Source organism: Brassica napus, chromosome A6 (genome assembly GCF_020379485.1).
Source record: "Brassica napus cultivar Da-Ae chromosome A6, Da-Ae, whole genome shotgun sequence".
In the NCBI taxonomy this organism is placed as follows: Eukaryota; Viridiplantae; Streptophyta; class Magnoliopsida; order Brassicales; family Brassicaceae; genus Brassica; species Brassica napus.
The window spans coordinates 21598558-21619354 of record NC_063439.1 but is presented as its reverse complement, the minus strand read 5'-3'; the positions used below and the strand labels follow the sequence as shown (position 1 = coordinate 21619354).

Genomic DNA, 20797 nt, shown 5'->3' with positions numbered 1-20797 from the left:
AAACTCTCTAAAATTCAGCCACATCAGCAATAAGAGAACTTAAACAACTGCCACATAGGATGGAGTCTCTTTTTAATTAGTACAAACTTAAGGTTATAACTATTTAAAAGATTCTCAATTAATATATAGGGGATTATTATATATACATACATCAACATTATTTGCTCTGGAGTCTGGACCTGACCGGTAAGGTGTTGAAATTTAAACCTGCTTACCAATGTGTATCAAGGCAGTTTAAACCGGTTTATACTTAAGATGCTAAACCAATACCCAACAAATACACCATGATTCAACAATTTGATGGATAAATGACACAACTATCTGATGAACAAATGCGATATTCACCATGATTCAAGTTTAAACTAATAAATATCAGTAGTATCAAAGCAACATATGGCGACACTTAGGCATGGGCATTCGGGGTCCCAATCGGGTTTTGATTTTTTCAATCGGATTTTGGTTTTTCGGATTTATCAAAATCAGCTCCATTAGGATTATATAAAAGTTCGGAACTGGTTTGGGTTCTATTGGGTTCGGGTCGGGGTTAGTAAATCTTCAAAGAATGTACTTTTGGATTCGGGTCCCAATCAGTTCTTTGGTTTAAAAGTACTTGATTTATGCCTACTTTATAACCAATTGGTTATTCGGTTTAAAAAGTACTTGATTTGTACCTATTTTGTAACCAAAACATAAGAAAAATCAATTCAAAAATAAGAAAAACATCAAACGTAATCATTCAAAATCAAACGAAAGGTAAACATAGTTACTAATAGAAAGAAAACTAAATAAATGAAAGCATAAAATGAAAAACCAAGTTCTCATGAAATGAAAAACATTAGGAATAATATTTTAGTGTATTTTGAATACATATTAGAAATTAAGATCATGTTTGTGTACAAGTTCTTTTTGGGATTTTGAATGTTTCGGGTTCTATCGAATATCCATTTAAGTTCGGGTTCGGTTCAAATGATACTCATAATCCGAAATACCATAAAACAAGATCCATTTGGTATTTATGTCGGGTTCGGATCGGTTCAGATTCATTTTTATCGGATCAGGTTCGGTTTATTTTCCCAGTCCTAATAACAGGCATTATGTCATTTGTACAAAATAATTGAATTAATTCTAACTTTTTAATTAATGTCAGAATAACTAACCATCAAGTACAATTATTTAAATGAATATATTCACTAAAATATTTTAAATACTAAATATATGTAGATTCCATACCATTTATATAGATTTTAAAAATCTTTTGACAAGGAAATAAAAGTATCTAAATATTTCAAATCAACTTTCCTTATAACATAACTTAACTTTACATCTTAAGAATAATAATGGATTTAAACTCAAAAATAAGAAACAAGTTATTCCTTAAGTAATACATCTTAAGAATAAGAATGTATTACAAAATATACAACTGATTTTAGTAATGCAAGTCATTCTGAATTGAATATAGTTGTTATAGTTGAAAACATATATCAGAACAAAAAGGGTAAAAAAAATATATGTAACATGTAATGCATGACCCATAAAAAAGACATTAAATGAGAAAATTATTAAGAAACCATTAAAAGAGAGATTAATGACAGTAGGCGCTGAAGGTTGTTGGAGTGGTCATTGTTTTCAACTTTGTGTCGTTTTATCAAAAACCACAAGAAGCGCCTTCTCCTTTCCCTTCTTTTAAATCTTTCTTCAGAGCTCTCTTCCTTCATTTTTTAAAATAATAAAATAAATAAAAACACTGTACAACTTCGACTCCTGACCGTCCGATGCTCTGACTCTGACCGATCAGTCAATTTGAACGTCCACATCCAACGGCCATGGGCCACTGCTACAGCCGGAACATCTCCGCCGTCGAGCACGACGAGATCCCCGAGGCTCCCGATCAACCGCCCCAAAATCACCGCCATGCTTCCGCTCCTCAGTCTCCTCTCGCCTCCGAGGTCAACTCCTACAACATTAGCCCGTTTCAAAGCCCGTTGCCGGCGGGAGTATCTCCGTCGCCGGCGAGAACTCCGGGAAGAAAGTTCAAATGGCCGTTTCCGCCGCCGTCGCCCGCCAAACCGATCATGGCGGCTCTGAGACGGCGGACAGCCGCTGCGCCGCAGCCGATCCCGGAGGACGTGGACGTCAGAGGAGGAGGAGAGAGGCTGCTGGACAAGAACTTCGGGTTCGGGAAGAACTTCGAAGGGAAGTACGAGTTGGGGAAGGAGGTGGGGCGAGGGCATTTCGGTCATACTTGCTGGGCTAAGGCCAAGAAAGGGAAGATGAAAGGACAAACGGTGGCCGTTAAGATCATAGCCAAAGCTAAGGTCTGTCTCTAGAGACTTTTTTTTTGTCACTGTTCATTGCATAATCACTATGTCGTTTGATGTGTTTTTTTTGGTCGTGCAGATGACATCGGCTCTATCGATCGAAGATGTGCGGAGAGAAGTGAAACTGCTGAAGGCTTTATCTGGACATAGGCATATGGTTAAGTTCTACGATGCATACGAGAGGACGATGATTACGTCTTTGTTGTTATGGAGTAAGTCTGTTACGTTCTTATCTAAAATCATCTCCATTTTCAAAAGACACTCTATAACTTCAAAGTTTTTTGTTTTTAAAAACAAAACTTCAAAACTTCAAATTTGAAGTTTCATATTTATTTGCATTTTAGTTTCTATAATCACACATCATCTTTATGATTCATAAATATTTTTTCGTTTATTGTTTTAATCTTTAAAAAAATTATATCTCATAAATATTTTAAATTTTGTTTACAGATTTTTAATTTACACATAACTATTACGTGAAGACTTAACTATTACACAAATTTAAATATTACAACAACACTAATAGTCATGTAAATTTGATCCGGAACCTTCAAATTTTCAAATATTATCCAAATTTTTTGTGTAACTGATGATTGTTGTTGTTGTTGCTTTTGATGTTTTTTTCCGTACAATTCTTTCTTTTTCATCAAAAAGACATCAACAACGATCATCAGTTACACAAAAAATTTGTGTTGTTGTAAGAAATGAGTATTAATATATTCATGAGTATTAATATCATCAAAAGAAATTAGTCTTTTAGCAATATTTTATGTTTCTCTTTTACTTTCTTGTTCCTATCTAATGTATTTACAAGTATCAATATTACCAGATTTCAACAACTTTTAGCTCGAAACCTACAAAGTAAAAATGAGGAGAGCCACTTTTACTTTGAAATGCACTAATAGATCATATATGCATTACGAAAATTATTTTATGAAATAATATGGTATTTTGTTTGAAGTTTAATATTAATTAAGTTATTTTTATTTAAATTTTTATATTTAGTAGAATATTTTATTAACTAATATTGTTGTAATATGTTTATATATGTGCTAGTTATTTACAAAAGTTTTATGAATTCAAATTAGTTATAACATATATAATGACCATATTATAAAATATAAATAGTTTTGAAGTTAGTTTGAAATTTTGATTTTGAGAAAATTCACCTTTAAACTTTAAATATAGAGTTTTGAAAACTTCAAAATAGAGTTCCGTTTTGGAGATGCTCTAAAACGTTACAAGTTATGTCACTTTCATTGCTAATAGTCTGATATATATTCAATCTTTTCACCAGATTGTGCGAAGGTGGAGAGCTATTGGATAGAATTTTAGCTAGGTAAAATCTCAGAGTACACGTGTCTTAGTCTTACTGCATTGGTTATGGATTCAAAAATTTGTATTATTGCCTTTACTTGCAGAGGTGGTCGATACACTGAAGTGGATGCCAAACGTATTCTTGTACAGATTTTGTCTGCAACTGCATTTTTTCACCTCCAAGGTGTTGTCCACCGTGATCTCAAGCCGGAGGTACACAGTCGCTGCCTCTATAACCTTTTGGTCTCTTAGCTACTTATGGTTTGCTTAAATGTGTGTATCCAGAATTTTCTCTTTACCAGCAGAAACGAGGATGCAATCCTCAAGGTCATAGATTTTGGCTTGTCTGATTTCATTAGATACGGTAATAATCTATTTCTTTGTTACATGATTCTGCATATTGTTAGTCTGTGAGTTAAAAAAATGTTGTATATATTGCAGACCAGCGTCTCAATGATATTGTGGGAAGTGCATTCTATGTCGCACCTGAAGTACTCCATAGGTCTTACAGCACCGAAGCAGATATGTGGAGCATTGGTGTCATAAGTTACATACTACTCTGTGGAAGCAGACCTTTCCATGGAAGGACTGAATCTGCGGTTTTCCGCTGCGTGATTAGAGCCAACCCTAATTTTCAAGATATGCCTTGGCCTTCAATATCGCATACTGGTAAAGACTTCGTGAAAAGGCTTCTCAACAAGGACCATAGGAAACGAATGACAGCTGCTCAAGCCTTAGGTTAGTTCAAGAATAGAGACATTGATCTTGAAATGGAAACAAGAATATTATGGGCATTAAGTATTACAAGTTAACTGGGGTTTCTTTGATATTTATATGATATGTGTTTGCAGCTCATCCGTGGCTACGTGATGAAAACCCTGGGTTGCTTCTCGATTTCTCGATCTATAGGTTGGTCAAGTCCTATATTCGTGCCTCGCATTTCAGACGATCGGCGCTTAAGGTACTTTCTTGATACCCTGTCATATTATTAATATCAAGTGAATTGATCTTATCTTTCTTATGGCTGGCTATTTCTTATCTTGATCTTCTTCTTTTTTTTTCACTTGTTAATCTTTCAATAGGCTCTCTCCAAAGCTATACCCGAAGATGAGCTTGTGTTTCTTAAGGCACAGTTTATGCTCCTGGACCCTAAAGATGGAGGCCTATCTCTTAACAGCTTCACTTCGGTCAGTGTGGCTTTCCTGATTTAGCTATAGCATTTTTACTCGTTCTTTGATTTGTGAATCTATATCCTTGATGGAAAATCTGTAAACCGTTCAACCCTCTCCCTAGCTTGGATTAGTCTTACAACCAAAGCTGCATCTCTATATGCATTAAAACCTAAAATTCAAGATATGATACTGATGGAATCAAGGAAATGAAGAAATAGAATTACTATAAATAGCTACTAATGCAAGAACTTGGAATCCTGATTTAGAAGAAAAAAACTAATACTTATCAAATAAATAAATCATTCGAGTGTAACTGCAGGCGTTAACAAGATATGTTACTGATGCGATGATGGAATCAAGGCTTCCTGACATTTTAAACACGGTAACACATCTCTGGTTAATATATGTTTTATCTTTGAATATTGAAGTTTATGGGTGGTTGATGGAAAAAATGATTGCGGATAACGTGAACTAATGGTTATCTTAACATTCAGAAATGAGAGCCTTTATTTAACATTTCTTCATCACCATTATCATTGATGTTGATGTTTCTTTGCTGATTCTCATACTCTAATGAATCTAATTATGCAATTTTCTTTATTTTGTTTTCTATGAAGATGCAACCATTAGCGCAAAAGAAACTGGACTTTGAAGAGTTCTGTGCGGCTGGGGTCAGCGTTTACCAACTGGAGGCTCTTGAAGAATGGGAACAGATTGTAACTTCAGCATTTGAGCACTTCGAACAGGAAGGGAATCGAATCATATCCGTCCAAGAACTAGGCGCGGTATGGTCCTAAATTTAACCTTGTATGAGAGTTGCTTAAACACCACCATCTCTTTTGTAAGATTTAAAAACATATATTTAATGATTTGGGTCGTGATTTAAAGCAGGAGATGGGCCTGGCACCAAATACATATCATCTGCTCAAGGATTGGATCAGGAGTTCGGATGGAAAGCTGAGTTTCTTGGGCTACGCTAAGTTATTGCATGGAGTGACCGTACGTAGCTCGAGCTCAAGACCTAGGTGACACATCGTCATGTCAAAAGCCTTATAACGTGTAAATCAAGTCTTGAGAAATATCCAAACCTTTATAGTGGAAGTGGAAGCTAGGGGATTTCTTTGTAAATGATTCTTTGAGCATTTTTGTTTACAGGAACCAAACCTTGAAAAAAGCATAACAAACTATATATTATAGAAGGAAACTGGTGAGGTGTTGATTTTGGTTTTATTTTCGGCTTTCAGTTTGGTTAGGTTAAGTGGTATTCAGAAAGTAATTAACCGGAAGTGACTTTCTGTCACCTAACCATTACACATGATCTAGTGACTAACACATATCTCACATGTTCTTTTTATCCACTAAGATGTTAAACTGAGGGTCACCAAGTAAACAACAATCCGGAGTTTGGTAGAGAACATATTCTGCATGAAGAAAGTATGGTAATAGAATTTAAGTTTGTGGTCAGAACTTTGAATACGTCTACTCGTGAATTACTCTGTAGATTGTAGTTTACATAGTAACCACTTTCTTTGGCAGGTATAATAACGGAGTAAGTTACGCTCGTTTAACATGTGAGAGAGAAACAGGACAGTAAAAATGACATTTGTGAAATGGTTGGGCATATGATTAGAGGAAGAACCTAGACCACCCATACTAAATGTACAACAAGGTATATGCAAGATAAACATTAGCCTAGAGCTCTCAAATATTTTCAACTAGTTGATGTCCCGCACCTTGTGCGGATTAATATATCTATACATCTAACAATTTTTAATTCTAGTTTTTTTAATAAATAATAATAATTAAATTAGATACAAATTTAAATTATTATAAATTATAAAATTTCAATATTCATATTGGTAATCAATTTATTAAATTGTATTATTTTGTTTCATATTTTTATTTATGTGATGTAGATTTTGGATCAAAATCTTTTTTATAGTAATAACTAAATTAGGAAATTTTGTATGTGAAATTAACACATATTGTATTTGGACGGAAAAGAAATCATGTGGTACTATAAGGATTATAAAAAATCACAAATAGAAAACATTAACAAATAACAATATTTTAGGAGTGTTCAATTTGGTAAAACCAAACCATTCAAAACCGAGCCAAACCGAAATAGAGAAAATAGTCTAGATTTGGAAGTACTAAAGATGTTATGTTACGAAAACATCAGTATATGAATATGGTTCAATATATTAAGGGATCAAACCGAATAAAAAAAAGAAACCGATTAATTCGGATATATTAGTATACTTATATATAAATTTTATAATAATACGTATTTGATCAATATTTTCAGTAAAAATCAGAGAAATTGGCTATAGTATTAATCACTAAAATTATAAAATGAGAGAAAAGTAATGATGATATTATCGGTAGATATTGTTAATATCTAATTATTAATTCCTAAATATCATGATAATTATATATTAAAATATTTTTTAAAAAATATTAGTATATATATATTGGTAAAATATGTTACTGTTTATTAATTATTTTAAATATCATGATAAATATATAGATATCAAAATAAATAAATAAAATAATAATATTAGTTAAACTAATAATTTATCATATAACTATGGAAAAGATGAAAAAAGCAAATTAACTAAATAAACTGATTAATTCAGATATATTAGTATACTTATATATAAATTTTATAATAATCTGTATTTGATCAATATATTCAGTAAAAATCAGAGAAATTAGCTATTAGCTAAAATATTAGTCATTAAAATTATAAATGAGAGAAAAGTAACGATGATATTATCGGTATATATTATTAATATCTATTTATTAATTAAATGTCCTAAATATCATGTTTATTATATTTTAAAATATATTTTTAAAAAATATTGGTATATATATATCGGTTAAATAGGTTCATGTTTAACATGATTTTAAATATCATGATAAATATATAGATATCAAAAAAATTAATAATAATATTAGTTAAACTAATGATTTATCCTAAAATCATGGATAATATGACAAGTAATCAAATTAACTAAAATCATGGATAAGATGACAAATAAGCCACATCACTTCATAAATAATAGTATATATATATATATATGTATATATTAAAAGTTATTTATTTTTTAATCAAATTGTCAATAGCCCCAAATTCCAGTATTGGCTCTTTCATAAAACACATGACATGATAGAGAACAGTTAATATTATCTTCTTTCCATTTATCTCAGACTCGCATCAGAATCCCTTCTCGACCAGGTCCATAACGTAGCCACCACTTCTCCTTCCATAAAGATGGGGGACTTGATCGTTAAAGAATTTTGAGGAGGACAAAACTCGTTCTTTTATTTTCTTATAGACATTTTTCTAAACACAACTTAATTTATTCGGTTACAATAAAGGAGAGAATATGACATCTTCTTTGATTAGAAATATAAACATAAGCAAAGAAAATTAAATAAGATAATTCTTCGAAAGAAGATAATAGCAAATTCAAGACTAAGCTTGAATTCCTTGAAAAATCTTTCGCAACGAAATCGGATAGATGCAAGATATATAGTCACATAAATGAGTGATGTTGAGAGCCAGCTCTCACCTGCAAAAACAAAACTAAAGTAGTTTCGACTGGATTTTTTAGCCCCGTACAGACCGCTACCGTATAGCTGCTATACAAGATGACAAACGGTGAGAAAGTCGGATAGCTACAAGATAATAACATAAATGAGTGAAGTTAAGAGCCAGCTCTCACCTACGAGAAAAACAGAAGTATTCTCGATTGCACTTTCCTACCCGTACAAACTGTTACACAAAATGACTAAGCTGATATAATACAAAACTGACATGTAATCTGTAAGAGATATATGGACGATTTTTCTAGGTATTCTTTTATTGGAAAAATTGTAATATTGGATTATTCCCCCAATTCAATGTTGATTTCCATTTTTGGTAAATCTTGAAGCAAAACATAATTCAGTATATGATTTGAGAAATTGTTGTGAGGGCATATTCTATTGCAGAAGCGTATATAAGTAAAGAAAACAAAACAAAAAGTGAGAACGACAATAAGTCCAAAAATAAAAAGTCACGTTTTTCTCCTAACTAACTCAAAACTCACGAGCAGCACTACTCGATCTCTATAAAAGCATGAAACCCCAACCCCTTAACAACATATACAAACACATTCTTCTTAAAGGCAAAAATGGCAGGAACTACGCAGAGGAAGAGGGAGGTGTTTCCGAGCAAGGATGAATTGTCGGTAGCATTGGCTAAGTACACTGCTAATCTCTCGGCCAAGTTCTGCAAGGAGAAAGGATATTTCACCGTTGTTCTCTCCGGCGGTGGCCTCATCGATTGGCTCTGGTCTACAAATCCCTCCCCATTTCAGTCTCCTTTTAAATTTGTTTCTTTAAGAAAAATCAAATAATAATATATGATGCTTTAATTAATCAAATGTTGCAGCAAGTTGTTGGAACCTCCTTACATAGATAGTGTCGAATGGTCAAAGTGGCACGTCTTTTGGGTGGACGAGAGGGTTTGTTCATATGAAGATCCAGACAGCAACTACAAACTCGCCATGGATGGGTTTCTCTCCAAGGTTTTATTATTGTTGTTATTAATATCTTCGATTTGTTATCACGTATCACATAACAAGTGGTATATATTATTTCATTATGCATATCAACTGATGACCATGTAAAAAAACGCAAATCTTTTTTTTTGGTTATATATACTGGAGAGATTTTATTTTTTGGGTAAACTTAATTTAGGTTGGGATTCCAAATGAGAACATCTACGCTATCGACAAACACTATGCAGCTGATGGTGACGCGGAGAACTGCGCGATGCTCTACGAGGAGTGCTTGAGGAAACTGGTGAAGCAAAACATACTTCCACTATGTACATATGGCAAGTATCAATATCCTCAGTTCGATCTCCAGCTTCTAGGGATGGGTCCTGATGGCCACATGGCGTCTCTCTTTCCTGGACATCCTCAGATCCATGTGATTGACAAATGGGTCACTTACATCACCGACTCTCCAAAACCGCCACGAAAAAGAATCACATTCACTTTACCGGTCATCAACTCGGCTTTGTACAATCTCATGGCCGTTTGCGACGACCACACAGAGCAATGTCCACGTTCCATTGCTGAGATCTTTAAGAACAACAATCTCGCCTTACCTGCTGCTAATCTTACTGCTCAAGTCGAAGAAATGTGGTACCTCGACCAAGCAGCTGCCTCGAAGCTTTAGAGAGTCAAACACCTTCATATTGGTGTCCTTTATATGAATAATAATCTATCTTTGCTGCTTTGTGGACCGATCGAGTTGTTGCTGTTTGCATGCATTTGTGTTGAATAACCGGCTAATAATAATGCATTTTGCGTACATATGTTATGTACCAAATGTATCGAAACGCCGATTTGTTGTTTCTCTCTAGTTGTGTAACTTGTTTGAGTCTGTGATGTTGTGCTATAATAATAATAAATAAAGCTATAGCTATAGCATTGTCTTTGATTTGTGAACATATATCCAGTATGCTGATCACTGATTTAATACAGCTAAACCCTTCAAGTTATCTAGCTTAGATGAGTCTTACAACCAAGCTGCATCTCTATTATAAAAACCTAAAATCAAAGTCCTCTGGGAAAATGAAATGAAGAAAACAATTACTAAATAGTTTCCTAATCTTTTGCAAAAAAAAAGTTTCCTAATGTACGAAATATATATCCCGAATTAAATAAACAAACTACAAAATATAAACCCTAAAGAAGCTTTAACTAGAGCTGCGCAACCGCGTGGTGTTCTTTTATTTTTTATGTTTCAAAATTATGGTTGTTTCATGTATTTTAAATGTTTATTTTTGTATTTGTTGATATGAGTTATTTATGTTCAAATAACTAAAGTTGTATGTTAGATAAATCATTTGGTATTTGGCATTTGTTTTACAAATTTACCATTTTTCAAGTGTATTTTTTTTATAAAGCATACAATTTGGATTGTTTGTGTAAATTAATACATCTATTAAAATTAAAAACAAAATTCATAGCTTTGTATTGGTTATGTTTCAGTTTTATACAGAGACATCATTATTTTATATCCTTTTAGTTCTAACATTTTGTAACATTTTAATTAAAATTCAGAAATAATAAAAGACAAAAATAATTTTGGGCTATATTTGAAACTTATTGTGTTTACAAAGAAATAATATATCGTGAACATAATTTTGTTAAAAATAAAAAGGTCTATCTAGAAAATATATATTGGGTTTCATATAGTTAGCTTTTGAGTTTAATTAGTTAATCCATAAAGTTACTTTTGGGTAAAGGTAGCTAACTTGTTACTCTAACTAAATATTCTACGCAAATCAGGTCAACTCTAGATTTTTTTTTCGTTAAAGCCAAAACTGTGCTCCTCTATCTCATCAAATTCAATCGGTGAATCAGTTCTTAAGATTGGTGCATGTTGCTTGAGACATCAGGTTATGAAAATGAAACACAATAATAAGGGGTAGATTAATCGACTCATACGATGTTGAAACTCAGTGAAGATAAAGCTTATAGATGCTCGATATATTTAAGGGCGAATCAAAGAAGAAGGTCATATGATTCAACAAATCAATTGTTTCCTTACAATTACGTGATTGTGAATTATAAGATCAGAGACAAAACAATGATATATGATGAATGATATTTATTTATATTAGAATAGATATCCCGTATATTCCATTACTTTGTTTCCAATAATGATTACAATCACTAGGATTACAATATTATGATGTTTTAAATGTGCAACCAATATTGTTGCGGGTATAATCCTTAATCTTTTTTTGAATAATATTGCTTAATATTGGAATAGATTTTCCTTAATAGTTTTTTTTTCAAAATGTTTTCCAAATATTGTTACAATCACTATAATATTATGATTTTTTTTAACAAACGACTAATATTTTAGGTGATATTTTGAACACACCAATCTTCATCTTCTCCAAATGCCATATGTGTTTTAATATATAAAGATGTAATCCTATAATAAAAATAGAGCAGAAATTCAAATAAGGCTAATACGATTTAACAAATAGTTCATGACATTTAGAAAAAAAAGTTCTTGACACATGAGAAATGACTGGAGAAAATTTATTTAAAAGTCATCACCCTGTTAGTGAATGAGATGAATGGTCGAGTATGGTCATATCAGATATGACCATATATCCTTGAGAGATGTTTATTTGTATATAAGAAAATATATTTTACACGATTTGTAGTAAATGAAAAGAATAGAGACACATGAATTACAACTCTCAGAAGTTTATGAAACATATGAAACTTTTAGTTACATAAAATGCATGGTCGTTTATAATAAATTTTTGAATAAAGACACTTTTTTTTTTGAACACCTTGTACAAAGAGACATGTCATTCATTTTGTATATCCTCTATGTATTAAAAGAGAAGTATTACAACATATTTTTGTATCCACATGTCATCACCACAACCATTTTTAGAATCTTTAGAAAAATATGTTGGTCTATATATATCATCATGTAATTGGAATGTTAATTTGTTTACGTGACGACTTGAAAATCAATTGAGAATTTTGTTAATCTAAATTAAATGGCTAGGAAATCTCTTATATATTAATTGAGGAACATTTAAAAAATTGTAACTTTAAGTTTGTACTAATTAAAAAAAAAGATCATACTTATGTGTCATTTAATTAAAATGTCAATATAAATTACGTGGCAGCTTAAGAATTAAAATGTCAATATAACTTACGTGACTGTTTAAGATGTCAATATAACTTACTAATTTAAACCAAAAACCAAAAGTTGAAAACCAAACCAAAAACCAAAATCTTAAAACCAAAAACTAAAACTAAAAACTGAAACAATCATCACTTAAATCAAAATTAAGCTAGTATATGTTATAGGAGGAACTTGGAGGGGTGTTATTTTTTTGGTTCGGTTTGCATAATCGATTATACTTCTCAAAGTTGTTTGGTGCATCCCGAAATGCTAGGAATCAATAGCGAAGCGGTTAAGTGAATTTCTTTGACCAAACAAAACGTATTTAGCAACCAACTAGGCAACTACGATTATTACAAAAACGTTGCTTCACAGTTGATTGAACCATATTACATGATGCAACACATATATCTCACGTGTACATCGTCAAAAAAAAAATATCTCACGTGTACTTTTCATCTCCATCAATACTATTAAAAGGAAAGGAGTTCTAAAAAATCTACATATAAAAGGTTTATGTACCTACTTAATTAATTGTTGGGCCATATAATAAGTTAAACTAACTATAAAATATCAATCAGTGCTTCATACCCTATATTTTCTCCTGCAGTCAACCGGAAATTATAACTAAGCAAATCAAATCAAATTAATTTTAATCATATGTCGATGGTTTCCACCTTGCTATATATATATCCACTTTCTTCCATATTATTATACTTACCATATAAAAAAAATTGGCCTAGACACATTTTAAATATATACTGATTGTAACACTAAGAAATAGTAAAATACTCATGTGAACATGAATCTTAATAATTATAAAGTTACCCCGCAAAACATTTCCTACATATTTGATATATATGTATATCATGAAACATTAGTAATAGTTATGTTCATTGTTCAATGTTTATAAAACTATTGTTGTCGATTGATTATAAGTCGCCCTTTTAACATTACTATATGGATGATATATATACTATGTATTTTAATAGTATTGATCATTAATACAAATGCATAACAAAAATAAAATTTACATTTTATATGAGTAATCAAATAGTTTATTCAATTTTATATACTATTATAAAGTATATGAGAAATTTAATTAATTTTTTTAAATACTATTAAGATTTTTTTGGTTTTTAGCAAGTCAACCGGTGTCGGTTCACTGGTTAATAGCAATTTTTGGGTTAATCAGCTTTTAATTAATAATTTTTTTATTAAATTCAAATTTTGTTGAAACATATCGGTTGATAGAATCTCTGATAGAATGTTACATGAAGAATGTAAGCTATTCTGGATTATATACAGCCATCGGGTTTACCGGTTCGACCGCAGGTCCGAATGAGACTTGAAAACCATTGCTTATATCTTAATTTGTCTATATATAAACCACGTATGTACCCTACTAAAAGTAATTAAATAATTTGTATACTTTCTTCACACCATTTAAATGTGATGCACTATTAGTCCTCAACATTTGATTTCAATTCAAATATTTTAGTTTTTGGTGTTTTGGTTCTATAAATATAGAAACTGTTCAGGTATTTACAAAGTTTGGTTAGGTTTCAGTTGGATTATTTTGTTTTTTGGTTCGGTTCAATAGCAAAGTTGGGAACTGGGTCAGTTTCAAATTTTCAGTTCCATAAATATATGATCTACTTGGTTTATGAAATCCATTCAGTTTTTTTTTCTTCAGTTTGGTATGGTTCAGTTTGTTCTTTTGGATAAATGTGCTCAGACTTATACATTATCTTATATTGAAATTCGTTAAAATATTGTTAATTTCGAAAACAAACCCGCGTTTTCAAATGCGAGTCAAAATCTAGTATTACATTATGCAGCCAGGACTGGCTCAAGGTCCTAAGGACATCTCCAACCCAAGACAAATTTTTTTTTAAAAAAAATAGAGTAAAAGTAGGTATGAAAAAAAAAAAATACTTCATGCAACACAATTCATGTAAGATGTTAAAACTGAGTGTAACGAAGTAAACAACAATTCTGAGTTCGGTAGAGAACACGTTTTACATGAAGAAAGTATAGTAGAGAAAATTGAAGTTGGTGGTTAGAACTTTGAATCAGTCTACTCGTGAATTATTCTGTAGAATCTAGTTCACATATTCATAAAGTAGAGTTCAGTTTTCCAAAGTAAATTTATGTTGTAACTACTTTGTTGGCAGAGTAAAAGAGATTAAAGATTCTGCTTCGTATGTGAACTGGTAGACATATGATTAAAGAGGAAGAAGAAACTAAACCAACCAACACATGAAAGATGACAGTAGTCAAGTACTATGAGCTCTTTCCTGTTTGTCACCGGTAGAAGTCCAGTGCCACTTTAAAATCATTTTATCGTAGATTGGCCTCGAATTAATCCCTTCTGACCAGGTCCATGACTTATCAACTACTTCTCCTTCCATAACGGTCGGGAACTTGAACGATAGAGAATTTTGAGGAGGACAAAACTCATTCTTTTATTTTCTTATAGACATATGATACAAAATGCAACATGTAAGCTGTAAAAGAGATTAACGATTCTGCTTCGTATTATTTAAAAAACAAAATTGTGACAAATTGTAATGGTGAATAGTATCTCGTGTGAAATTACCTGGAATGCAATGTTGATTTCCAGCTTTGAGGATTTGAAACAAAAAGCATAATCCATCATTTGATTTCACAAACTGTTTGTAGAGCATATTCTCTAGCAGAAGCGTATAAAAGTAATTAGTAGAAAATAAAAACAAAAAACAAAAGTGAGAACGACAATACGTCCAGTGATAATCCACCATAAAAAGTCACGTTTTCCACCTAACTCAAAAGTCACAAGCAGCTCCAATAACCACTCGATCTTTATAAAAAGCAAGAAACCCCAATCCTTAACAACATATACAAAGAAACTTTTCTTATAGGTAACAATGACAGAAGCTAGGCACAGGAAGTGGCATGTGTTTCAGACCAAGGATGAATTGTCGGTAGCAATGGCTAAGTACACTGCCCATCTCTCGGCCAAGTTCTGTAAGGAGAAGGGCCTTTTCACTGTTGTTCTCTCCGGCGGTGGCCTCATTGACTGGCTCTGGTCTACAAATCTTCCCTATTTCACTCTCCTTCTTCTTCTTTTTTTTTTTAATAGGAAATTCTAATAATATATGATGTTTTGATTAATCAAATGTTGCAGCAAGTTATTGGAACCTCCTTACAAAGATTCAATCGAATGGTCAAAGTGGCACGTCTTTTGGGTCGATGAAAGGGTTTGTGCATATGAAGATCCAGACAGCAACTATAAACTCGCCATGGATGGTTTTCTCTCCAAGGTTTTACTATTTTTTCGATTAGTTATCACTTATCATATAACAAGTGGTATATATATTTATATGTGTTATTCCGTAATGCATATAAAACAATTTTATTTTTTTGGGTGTATTTAGGTTGGGATTCCGAATGAGCACATCTATGCAATCGACAAACACTATGCCGCTGATGGTAACGCGGAGCACTGCGCGGCGCTCTACGAGGAGTGTTTGAGGAACCTGGTGAAGCAAGACATAATCCCACTATGTCCAAATGGCAAGTATCCTCAGTTCGATCTCCAGCTTCTAGGAATGGGTCCCGATGGCCACATGGCGTCTCTCTTCCCAGGACATCCACAGATCAATGTCAAGGACAAATGGGTCACTTACATTACTGACTCTCCAAAACTGCCACCTAGGAGAATCACATTCACTTTACCGGTCATTAACTCGGCTTCGTACAATCTTATGGCTGTTTGCGACGACCACACAGAGCAGTGTCCACGCTCCATCGCTGATATCTTTAAGCACAACAATCTCGCCTTACCTGCTGCTCATCTTACTGCCCATGTCGAAACTATGTGGTACCTTGACAAGGCAGCTGCCTCATTGCTTTAGAGAGTCAAACACCTTAATAATGGTGTCCTTTATATGAATAATAATCTCCCTAAGTCATGATTTGTGGAGCGTGTTGTTGGAGTTTGCTTGGATTGCATGCGTGTTAAATAACCGGCTAATAATACATTTTTTGCGTATGTATTTTACATACCAATGTATTGAAACGCCGATTTGTTGTTAATGTCTAGTTAGGTATCTTGTGTTTGAGTCACAGGCTATGACTCTGTGTTACAATAGTAAGGTTTTCGAAACCGCTACTTCTTGACAGATGGTAATATTTTAGATTTTTTTTTTGGAACACAATTAATTTCATTAAACCTCAACATGTTTGATTATAATGATAAAAGGGAATTATTCATCCTCTTTAATTGAAACCATAAACTACAATAATGTAAAATAAACAAATATTTCTTCTACCGAAGATGACGGCAGATTCGAGACAGATGCTGAATGTGTCAAAGTAGCATTCACAACAGAGTCGGATAGCATAGAAAAAGTCACATACAGTGACGTTGAAAACCAGTCCTCATGGATGAGGAAGCTGAAAAAGAAGCTAGACATCGAGTTCGGATAATCATCTCTTTTCATAGAAAAGAGGTATGGAGATAGAGGCCAATCATAACCGACTGATATGTGTTGTTGATGTAATCATTAATTCATTTTATCTTGTACGAACTCTAAATTTTTAGTAGTTAGGATTTATAATTAATGTAGTTACCACCTTGGTATATATAATAAATGCTTCTCTGCATACAGAAGTAGAGAGAAACAGAGCAAGAGCAAGAGAGTAGAGAACACAATTTTATTTATATATAACTAGATCTTGATATATTGTTTGTTTTATTTTTTTCTGTATAATTTTTTGTAAATAGCTTAAAAAATTATATATGTTTTTTACCTCTTCATCGTGAAGTTTATGTATGCAGGAAAAACAATAATTTTCTATATGCAAGAAGAACATCCAAGATAAACTCTCTAACTCCCCTCTCTCTCTAAATCCTCTCAAAAAACAAAACCCTATTTCGTTCTTTGCCGTGGTGGCCGGCGGCGCTCCTCCTTCTCTATAGTCACCGGTCGCCCACCCCTCTTTTCTCTTTTCTCCCTTCGCCGCTCCTCTCCCTCCTCTGCTTTGTTTCCTTTCTCGGTGGTTCTGGGTTTTCGCGTCTCCGTGCGGAATAGATCTGGCGCGTCGGACTTGGAATCCCGGTGAAGCATGGTAGAAGAGTGGATGTGTTGGTTCCTTTGAGCGAGTGGAGTCGCGGGGGCTTCGATCTGGTGTCAGATCTGAGCTTTCGATGCAGGATTTTTCTTGTATCTCTTGCCTCTCTACTCGGTCTTCTCGGATGGGTGAGTGAGTTGGCTTGGCTGAAGGCGTTTTGGAGCCCTTCTGATGGTGGAGCTGCGGTGCTTCTTCCCCTTGTTGGTCTGGTCTCTAGCGGTGTTCTTGTTGGGCCGGTCAACTTTCTCTCAGGAGCTTCTCGGAGTTGCCTTCGTGTCCAAGCTGGTTTGGTCTTCGACGGGTTCTCCGTCGCGGGGGCGTGTGCGGCGAGAATGGTTGCTGGTCTTGTCAACCGCAGCTAGGCTCTTCGGTGGCAACACGTGCGGAGTCAACATGGTTCTGGGGCTGATCTAGGGCTGTCTCGAGAACATCCGCCTTAGGGTGGAGGTTGTTGTCTTTGTCTCTCCGGTGCAGGTTCGATGGCAGTGTGGTGGCTTTGGGTGCTCCTTCTCCAAATAAAGCTCGATCTTCTCTCGGCCGGTGTCCTTGGTTGCAGGTGTAGCGGTCTGTCCTTGAAGGCCGTGGATTAGGTGGGCCTAGCGAGCTGTTTTTGACTTCCCGATCTTTAAGATTTGGTCACCGGGTACGCCCAATTCTACCGGGTCCAATATCTCGTGTTAACTGCGGGTTCGATTCTGCGGCAAGTTATGGCTTTATCTTTGATGCTTTCTTCCTGTGATGTTGCTTTGCTTGTAGTTTAGGTCTTGTTTATGTGTTGGTCTGAGTCTCTGTTAGAATTAATTTTGTACTCTGCTTTTTGTTTCCCCTGTTTGTCTGTAAAAAACTGAAAATCTGGTAATGAATTTTAACATTTTTACCAAAAAAAAAAAAAAAAGTTTATGCATGCAGGTTGGTTATTGGGTTTCTGCAATGACGTAAATTAATAATTAGAAGCAGTTACGTAAATTAATAATTAAAAGTGGGAAGAAAGGTAAGGGTATGATTATTGGGAAAGACCTTACTAGGTTCTTAATAAATATTTAATTAATAAAATTAAGTAAAATAGTGTAAAAGCACTAAGAGGTGTTCGTTAGGGCAACCATGTCTTTAGATTGAAGGTCCTTAGTGTTTTTTTTAATGTTATTTGTAGTTAAGGACAATCTTAAGGACTTTTAAAGAAAACATGGATTATTGGTGGGAGTTATTTTGGTCTTTAGATTTCGTAGACTCCCAATCGGCGGAGAACCAGAGGCGTTTTGAATCGCCGTCAAGAGGGAAGAGAGAAGCAGGGAAGAAGGGACGCGGCGGAGGACGGAGTCTACTGGGCCAAATCAACGAAAAGGCTTCGATTCGAATCGCGGTGAAGAGTCGAGAGAGAAGAAAGGAACAAGGGGCGCGGCGGAGATCGGTGTCTACTGGACAAAATCAACGAGAAAGGCTTCGATTTTGCCTTGAATCGTCGGAGAACCACAACAATCTATGGTTTTCGCCGTCGATAGTCGAGAGAGAAGAAGTGAAGAAGATGAAAGGGATTTCCATCGCGAACCGGGGTTAACCCTCACCGTCTTGAAAGCATATCACGTCACGACGCGTAGCAATAAGGACGCGGTGAAAAAATCCCTTAACTAACTAACGTTCTCCGTCTTTTTCATTATTATTTATTTACTTTTAAACATAATTTGCTAAGGACTTTGACTTAAATACGCCGATAATCATGTCCTTAGACCATCTGCAATGGGAGTCCATTAACGATCCTTAGCTCCACATCCAATGTTTATCAGATTAAAAAACTATTATTTGAGTAACATAATACAAGGATTGATCCTTACATAAGGAATTTAAGGATCAAATCCTTGTCTACGTGGTGGCTATGACTTGTAAACATTTGACTTGTAAACATTTTTAAACTTGTATCATAGACATTTTTTAAACTCTATCACACTTATATTAAATGAAACCTATAGTTTTAAGAAGATAAACTTATACATAAGATAAAAAAAACTAATAGAAAATTTTTAGCTTATAATTTTTTTTTTTTTTAAAATTGAAATTGAATTTTTAAACTTATACATTTTTAAACTTCTATTTTCTGGTATATTTATTTTTAATCATGCAATTAATAAAATTTCAATTTCAATTTAAAAAAAAATTATTATTTTTTTATTTCTAAGATCTCCTAATTGGGGATCACCATTGGACAGATTATTTTGACTAGAGTCCTTAACTATTCAAACAAAAAAAAATTAATATAATAATGATAAGGACTCCAAGAAGGAGTCCACCATTGCGGATGCTCTTATGTGTCTTATTTAAGGGACATTTCTTACCATCTCTTAGCTAAAAGCTGTTTTTTTTTCTTTTTTCCTAATTCTTAATTATAGTAAAATACTTGTCTAAGGGAATGTAATAAACATGGCCTTACTTATTTTGCCTTTTTGGACTTACTTTAAAAAAAAAACTGATTATTTCATAACTACTTCTAATTATATACTAACTTTAACCACGTTCTTTTTTTCTATAACCTAAGCAGTTATAACATTTCAATAGAATAAATTTATTATTACAGTGCAGGTTATGTGTAGAATAATTATTAATTTTGTAAAAAATACAGGTATCAAGAAAAACTGAATAGTTTATACATATTTCCCCCTTTTCACCAGACTCTCATGATCAAAGTTATTAAATATGTATTAAGTCTTTTCAGATTATCATTTCTTTTTGAATATCATAGTCATATTATCTCCCGTCAGGACCCTCACATGAAAACTGAGTGTAACCAACATTAACAATTAATACGGAGTTTGGTTCCAACACAACATTCCAAAGTACTCTTTTACTGTGTGGGTTGCTATTCCAAACATGCTTCCCACTGGAGACCGCATATCACAGTGGAGTGGTGTTGCTTCATCTCTGTGCAGTGCCACTTATGTATGAATCACCCAGAAAACATGCAAAACCATTTATTCTACCAATGCCGATACTCTGCAGAAGGTTGGAAAAGCCTCACCTATAAGCTACTGTCTACCGAGTACACTCATCAATGGGAAGATATAGTGCTGCTCCGTACCAATCATCAGAGAAGCAAGGTAGAGTTGTTTCTTCTCTGATATGTTTTAAAGCCTCCTTATATACCATTTGGAAGGAATG

At 33.5% G+C, this 20797-nt stretch overlaps 3 protein-coding genes across 3 annotated transcripts; all 3 read left to right on the top strand.

The window, feature by feature from the left end:
• Nucleotides 1-1384: 1384 nt before the first annotated feature.
• LOC106348256 (CDPK-related kinase 4) lies at nucleotides 1385-6037 on the top strand. Its single transcript, XM_013787966.3, is given in 12 exon segments — nucleotides 1385-2315; nucleotides 2398-2496; nucleotides 2499-2530; nucleotides 3616-3657; nucleotides 3740-3848; nucleotides 3921-3999; nucleotides 4077-4373; nucleotides 4487-4596; nucleotides 4718-4822; nucleotides 5127-5189; nucleotides 5425-5592; nucleotides 5699-6037. Coding segments are annotated over 12 exon segments (1734 nt in total). The 5' UTR covers nucleotides 1385-1823; the 3' UTR covers nucleotides 5837-6037.
• Nucleotides 6038-8694: 2657 nt separating this feature from the next.
• LOC106351995 (probable 6-phosphogluconolactonase 5) lies at nucleotides 8695-10293 on the top strand. Its single transcript, XM_022688263.2, has 3 exons — nucleotides 8695-9149; nucleotides 9249-9384; nucleotides 9557-10293. The coding sequence occupies exons 1-3, from the start codon at nucleotides 8989-8991 to the stop codon at nucleotides 10040-10042; spliced, it is 783 nt and encodes a 260-aa protein (XP_022543984.2). The 5' UTR covers nucleotides 8695-8988; the 3' UTR covers nucleotides 10043-10293.
• A 5047-nt stretch (nucleotides 10294-15340) lies between these two features.
• Nucleotides 15341-16696, top strand: LOC106348257 (probable 6-phosphogluconolactonase 5). Its single transcript, XM_013787968.3, has 3 exons — nucleotides 15341-15602; nucleotides 15702-15837; nucleotides 15952-16696. Exons 1-3 carry the CDS (start codon nucleotides 15442-15444, stop codon nucleotides 16429-16431), a joined length of 777 nt encoding a protein of 258 aa, XP_013643422.1. The 5' UTR covers nucleotides 15341-15441; the 3' UTR covers nucleotides 16432-16696.
• The last annotated feature ends 4101 nt before the right edge of the window (nucleotides 16697-20797 follow it).